Source organism: Toxorhynchites rutilus, chromosome 3, assembly GCF_029784135.1.
Source record: "Toxorhynchites rutilus septentrionalis strain SRP chromosome 3, ASM2978413v1, whole genome shotgun sequence".
In the NCBI taxonomy this organism is placed as follows: Eukaryota; Metazoa; Arthropoda; class Insecta; order Diptera; family Culicidae; genus Toxorhynchites; species Toxorhynchites rutilus.
Genome location: NC_073746.1, coordinates 68,798,784 through 68,805,821, shown reverse-complemented (window position 1 = coordinate 68,805,821; position 7,038 = coordinate 68,798,784). Strand labels below are relative to the sequence as shown.

Sequence of the window (7,038 nt, the reverse complement as noted above, 5' to 3'; positions counted from 1 at the left end):
TGCTAGCTGGCGGCAATTCCCGTTATTGCCAAACGAAGCAATACCAACATTGAACACCGTTAAGCGTGTTAAATTTAGAATAAAAACTCGATATCTACGAGCAAACCAAGCATACAATAACAACAAATTTCAAGAGCATAACATTGTTCATTTAGGATTCGGCCTCATAGGAGGTAGATTCTTTTCAAATATGCAAGGGCGGAATAGAATACTCATCAATATAATTATTGAACATTAGTGGACATTCATCGATAGCTTCAGAGCTTCAGCTAAATAAATAATTTGAATTTTTGATTTTTTAACAGTGTATTATAAATGTTATTTTTTTTTTCTTAATAGCTAATTGATTTTCCAACAACTTTGTCAAACATCACACCTCAATAAGACATTTGGATTTTGAGTAATGAATATGTTTTTTTTTGACGTAGGACTACGTCTTTGAGTTCTATACAGGGGGTCACTCTACGAGAAAGGGCCTGGCCGGGTAAGGGTGTAAAAAGTGCCCCCAAACTAAATCACCAGCTAAATGGCAAATATTGTATAGGATATTAAATAATAAATTTTGGCGGTTTATTTGAACCCCTTTGTGGTTTAACATTGGATCTATAGTGAAAAGCGTACTTTTTCTCTTATTTCACGCTATCCTCAAAAACTTCGAGATAAAAATTTGAAAAAAATACTGAATGTACATCTTACTACGGTGTATCAAGAGAAATTATATTGAAATTTTGAAAAAAAATATTTTGGGATTTAGAGATTCAGTACTACTCTAATTCATATTTAAATGTGTTTCTACGGCTATTCTAGATATTTGTGATTTTTTTAAAAAAAATTTCATGTTGCGCGGTACAAAAAAAAAATTTTTTTTATATTTCCAAAGAATCTGGCTGGGTAAGGGACTAAAAAGTCCCCCAAACCTAATCACCAGCTGTATGGAAAATATTGTATAGAGTACTAAATAAAACATTTTGGCAGTAATACCATACATTTGAGTCCTTATAATGGTACACCATAGGATCTATGGTGAAAAATGCACCTTTTCGTTTTTTACACGCCATTCTCAATAGCTTTGAGACAAAAATATGAAAAAATACTGAAAGTGCATCTTACTAAGGTGTATCGATAAATATCTTCAAACTATTTTTCCATCAAAAAATATGATAATAAAAAAAAATTAAATACGCAGTATTAAATAATTTTATATATTTTCTGGCATTTCAGAATTTTGAAAAAAAAATATAACTTTAAGACCCACTTCTGCTCTAATTTTTATTTAAATGTGTTCGTATGTGTCTTATTTTCTACATGTGGCGTAATTTTTCCTGAATTTTTAAGAGCATTGCGTGACACAAAAATAATTTTCTTCATCGTCTGCATTATTATTTTTATTTTCTTGAAATCGATTATTTTATTGTATTTGTGGTTTTCAATTGTAAGATTAAAATAAAAAAAAATAAAAACAATTCGCATTTTTTGAAGTGTTCTTCTCATTAATCCGAATGATCTTTCCACAAGGACTTTATTGTTTTCACAGAGGTCTATCGTACTGCTGACTCCTGTGAATTTGGTAAACCATCTAAATCCAATGTAAAGATAATATCATATATTGTAAGATACGAGAAACAATTGTGCAATGCTCTAAATATACCGACAAAATTTAGATATAATGAAAACAAAATTTTAAAAATATTAGAGCAGTAATGGGTCTTTGAATTCAAAATAAATTAGAAATGCCCAAAGGCCAATAAAAAAACAATTTTTTTTCGCGCAATCCTCTCAATAGTTCAAGAAAAAATTACGCTACATGTGGAAGAAAACAAAACATACGAACACATTTAAATAAAAATTAGAGTGAAATTGGGTCTCAGAGTAATTTTTTTCAAAATTTCGAAATGCCTGAAATATATATATATATAATTTTTTTTGTACCACGAAAAACACACTAAAAATTCTGAAAAAAATCACATATACCGAAAAATTTGAATACAAACTAGAGTAGTACTGAATCGCAAAATAAAAAAAAATATTTAAAATTAAAATTAAAATTAATTAAATTTTTTTTTAGTGTTTGACTTTCTGATGAAAAAATTGTTTGAAAATATTGATCGATACACATAAGTAAGATGGAATTTCAATAATTTTTTTCATATTTTTGTCTCAAAGCTATTGCTAATGGCGTGAAAAAACGAAAAAGTCCATTTTTCACCATAAATCCTATGCTGTATCATATAAGGACTCGAATATATGGTACTACTGCCAAAATGTTTTATTTAGTACCCTATGTAATATTTTTCATACAGCTGGTGATTAGGTTTGGGGGACTTTTCACTCCCTTACCCAGTCAGACTCTTTGGAAATATAAAAAAAAATTATGTACCGCGCAACACTGAAAAAAATCACACATGTCTAAAAAAGTCGTAGAAACACATTTGTTGTTCGTTAAAATTAAGATGTTAGTATTGGGCCATAGTGGCCCAACACGGCTTTCGGACTAAGTACTAACTCCTTCACGGTCGGTTTTAGACTGAACTGTATTTCCTTAAATTTTACATTGCTTAGGTCACTTGGGTGTTTCTTGTTTCTCCATGTCAGCACAAAATGTGCGTTTGATTATACAGCGTTCGCATTATTTTGATTATACAGCATTCACACTATCGAGTCGGATCCTCCGCTGCGCCCCTTCCAGTTCGCGCAGTCGTTTCGTGTTTCTCCTCCAATGGTAGTAAATGATGGCGATCACCATCGCCACGATGAATGCCCCGTCTATGGAATATGATGCGACGTCGTGCATCGATATGGTATTCTCGATCTTATCGCTGCCGAACATTATACTTGTTTTTAATTGTCGCGTTTTCTTGGAACTCGTAATGTTCCCTACATTGTGGCGCATTTTATTGCATCGAGGAGGGTCTTAATCGCTGACCCAAGCACTCGAGCGTGTGAAACCACTTCGTTTGGAATTTCGGGTCTCGCTATTATCAGCGGAAATTTGCATTGTCAATTTTTTCATAGGGTCGTCACCCAATCTGATTTCGTGTACTTCCATTTTCTCCCCCCTTTGGGACGAGGGCGTAGTCTACCGTCCCAAATCATTTGGGGTGCTTGGGGAGGGGGATCGTCTTCTAGTTCGATTGCTTCGGCTTGAGATTGCTGTTCGTTATCAGCTGTGTTGTCATACTCTTCTATAATGGGTTGAATGGTGTGCTCCTCGACTGGTAGAGGAGCAAGTGTTCGCACGTTGCGTTTGTAAATTCCGGTAGCGGTTCGCACTACTGCCACTCGGACTACTCCATCATCTCCAGGGTGTATTTGTGTGACAATTCCCATAGGCCACTTTGCTACGGGAAGGTGATCGTCTCCGATCAATACGATTTGGCCTACCTTAACGTTGGCTTGTTGCTTGGTCCATTTTGCATAATCACGTAACTGGTGGAGATACTCGTCTCTCCATCTTCTCCAAAATTGTTCGAGCTGCGATTGTACTCGTTTCCATCTGGTTGTGAGATTGCTTCCATCCTCACTCTGCGTAGGGATGGGCACGGCTAGCATTGGGCGTGCTATCAAAAAATGACCGGGTGTGATCGCGGTCGGTGAATCTGGCGTCGTGTAAACAGGTGTGAGTGGTCGCGAATTCATTATTGCGGCCACTTGGTAGAACAGTGTCTGCAATTCCATGATGTTTAGCTGTGCTCCTCTGGCCGCTGCACTAAAGAGCCGCTTGGCTACCTTTATGTTCGCTTCCCAAAGTCCTCCAAAGCTGGGGCTTCGGGGTGGAATGAATGAAAATCTTATTCTGTGAGTTGCCGCAATATCAACTAATTTGTTTTGAAAAACTTCATTGTTATATATTCTTCGTAAACGATTGAGTTCTCTGCTGGCCCCGACAAAGTTCCGCCCATTGTCGGAGTAAATAACCTCGGGTATTCCCCTCACTGATGTGAAACGGAGAAGTGCTGATATGAACGCTGCCGTCGACTGATCTTCGACGACTTCTAGGTGAACTGCTTTGGTCGCAAAACATATGAAGATGCAAGCATATGCTGTGGTCTTGCATTTCGATTTTTGATTGAGATATACTTCGAATGGCCCACATAAGTCCACTCCCGTGTGAGTGAACGCTACTGATTCATTTACCCTGGGCGAGGGCAGTTGTCCCATTCGTTGCTGTAAACGTCTGGGCCGCGCTTTGGCACATAAGATGCATCGTTGAATGACTCCTTGTACGGTCCTTCGGAGATCCCTCATCCAAAATCTTTGTCGAAATTCGTTTATTACCAGATCTGTTCCGGCGTGAAATCTATCCTCATGTATTTTTTGAATTATTACCCTCGAAAATGGGTGCGATTTGGGAATCAATATTGGATTCTTTTGTGAGATGGGCATTTCTGCATTGTGGAGTCTCCCTGTGACATGTATGACTCCATTTCTGACGATTGCGTTGAGATGCTGGAAAGGTCCTTTCGTAGGCACCTTCCCAGTTTTTCGTAATTCCGCTACTTCATTTGGATAAATAGTGGCTTGCATAATTCGGACTACGAGTGTTAGTCCTTCATTCAATTCAGTGGTGGTGAGTGGGCCCGATCTCTTTTCGTTTCTGATGCCTGTGTCTTTATTGACCTTCTTCATATTGTTTATGGCTCTACACAGCCATGCAAAGTGTCTTACTGTTTTGTCATGAGTGTGATGGTGCGGGTATTTTGCGATTAAGTCTTCGCATGCCTTTCCTGTTGCTGCTACCAATCGTGTTATTGGTTCTTTAATCTCTTCCTGTTCTGCAGCAGCAGTGTATTCGTAGCCGCTCTGCAGATAATATTGTCTTCTTCGTATACATTCCGGTCCGTGTAACCAAAATTCTAGTTTTGCTTCGCGTAATTTTCTGACTGGAATTCCTCTCGAAACCATATCAGCCGGATTTTCTTTCGTAGATATATATTTCCAATGCTCTGGATTCGTGGTGGAGTGTATCTTCTGCACTCTATTTCTAATGAAGGTTCCCCAACGTGTATTTGAAGATTTGATCCAACTTAGCGCTACTTGTGAATCACTGTAGTAATATTCCGACGAGATTCGACCGGCCAGAATGCTCTTTATTTTAGCAGTTAGTTCTGCTAGAAGTGCCGCCGCCAAGAGTTCCAGACGGGGCAGAGTGACCTTCTTCAAAGGCGCCACTCTCGATTTCGAACATAAGAGATTCGTACTCTCTTCTCCTTTTAAGTTGATTGCATGTAAGTAAATGACGCATCCATAAGCCTTTTCGGAGGCGTCACTGAATCCGTGTAAATCTAGTGCGATCGTATGACTCGGAGTCGACATCCGAGGTATTTCTATCTTGCTGAGCTCCACTAATGAAGCTTCGAACTTCTTCCATGAGCTTAGTGCTTGATCTGGAACATCATCGTCCCAGCTGACGTTATAAGTCCACAATTCTTGCATCAATATTTTAGCTGTAATGATTACAGGTTGTATCAATCCGATTGGGTCATACAGTCTCAAAATCTTCGAGACCATCTGTCGCTTTGTGAGCGCTTCGTATGTTTCACCTATGTTTTTCGTACTGATGAACTGGAACACGTCTGTTTTGGGGTTCCAGGCTATCCCCAATGTCTTTATGACCTCTTGGTCACCAACTTGGATCAATGGTTCCAAGTCTTTCTCTGGAATTCCTTCCAGTACGCTTGCGTTGTTTGATGCCCACTTTCGAAGTGGAAATCCATGAAGTGACAATGCATGCTCTATTTCTCGTTTCGTCTCCGTCAGTTCATCTGCGTTGGACGCTCCAATCATTAGATTGTCAACATAGAACGATCGTTGAATGGTGTCGGCAATTCTCGGATTTACCGACCGATAATCTTCAGCTGCTTCGTGTAGTGCCCTACAGGCCAAGAATGATGAAGACGCTTCACCATATGTGACAGTCGTCAGTCTATACGCTTTCAATTGATCATTGGGGCTGTCGCGCCACAAAATACATTGTAACCAAGTGTCTGTGTATGCGATGTGAATTTGTCTGTACATCTTTGCAATATCTGCTACTAGCACGTCGTTGTGCGTCTTGAAATCAATTAGCAGATCAAATAAGTCCTTTTGAATGGTTGGTCCCACGATTTGTATATCGTTCAGGGATACTCCGGTTGACGTCTTTGCACTTGCGTCGAACACCACCCTAACCTTGGTGGATGTTGAATCTGGTTTCACCACACACGAGTGAGGGATGAAATACTTTACTTTGTGAAAGTCTTCTGTGGTGACTGGTACCATATGTCCCAGTGTTTCATATTCATTCATGAATGCCCTGTACTCTTTGTACAGGTCTGCATTCCGCTTGAGCCTTTGCTCAAGCGATGTGAATCTTCTATATGCTTGTTGATAAGAGTCGCCTAACGATGACGGCTCCCCCCGTAGGGGCATTCGTGTAATGTATCTCCCGTCGGGAGCGATCTCTAACGTTGTGCGGAAGTGACTTTCCGCCTCGCATTCGTCATGTTGCTTTGGTTCCCAGTCTTGAAAGCACGCTTCTTCAAGACGCCAAAACTTCTCTATGAGTTTGGCCATTTCGTCCTGTGGGAATTCGAATTCATTTCTGCTACACCTTGTAGCAGACAATACAGTGGTTGATGGGCTGCTGTGACGTAGCGTCCCACATGCAATCCAGCCCAAGCTGGACTCTTGATACGTAAGACCGTTGGCTACGCTAAGCCGGCCTGGCATTAGAATTTTGAAAAATATTCTCGCTCCGAGGAGAATGTCGATTTCATTCGATCTGTAAAACTGGGGATCGGCAAGGTGCAATTGTTCTGGTATCCGTATACCCTTTTCATCAATAGCTGTGCTTGGTTGATCGTCCAATATCTTTGGCACTATGATCAATTCTAAACTTTCATTGTAGTTGCTTGCGTGAGAGGCTATCACAGTTTTGATACCCCTTTTAACATGTGCTTGTCCGCTAACTCCTTTAATGGTTACGTTTACCGAGTGTTGCGGAATTCCTAGGCTTCGAGCAGCCTTTTCTGTGATTGTTTCTACTTGACTCCCTGAATC

At 39.6% G+C, this 7,038-nt stretch overlaps 1 protein-coding gene across 1 annotated transcript; it reads right to left on the bottom strand.

Moving 5' to 3' along the window:
* Window positions 1-3,006: 3,006 nt before the first annotated feature.
* Window positions 3,007-6,552, bottom strand: LOC129773212 (uncharacterized). Its single transcript, XM_055776799.1, has one exon. It carries the CDS (start codon window positions 6,550-6,552, stop codon window positions 3,007-3,009), a length of 3,546 nt encoding a protein of 1,181 aa, XP_055632774.1.
* Between the last annotated feature and the right edge of the window lie 486 nt (window positions 6,553-7,038).

What these genes read in the sequence shown, in the direction of transcription:
- LOC129773212 (XM_055776799.1), bottom strand. Translation starts at nt 6,552, where the DNA reads ATGGCCAAACTCATAGAGAAGTTTTGGCGTCTTGAAGAAGCGTGCTTT.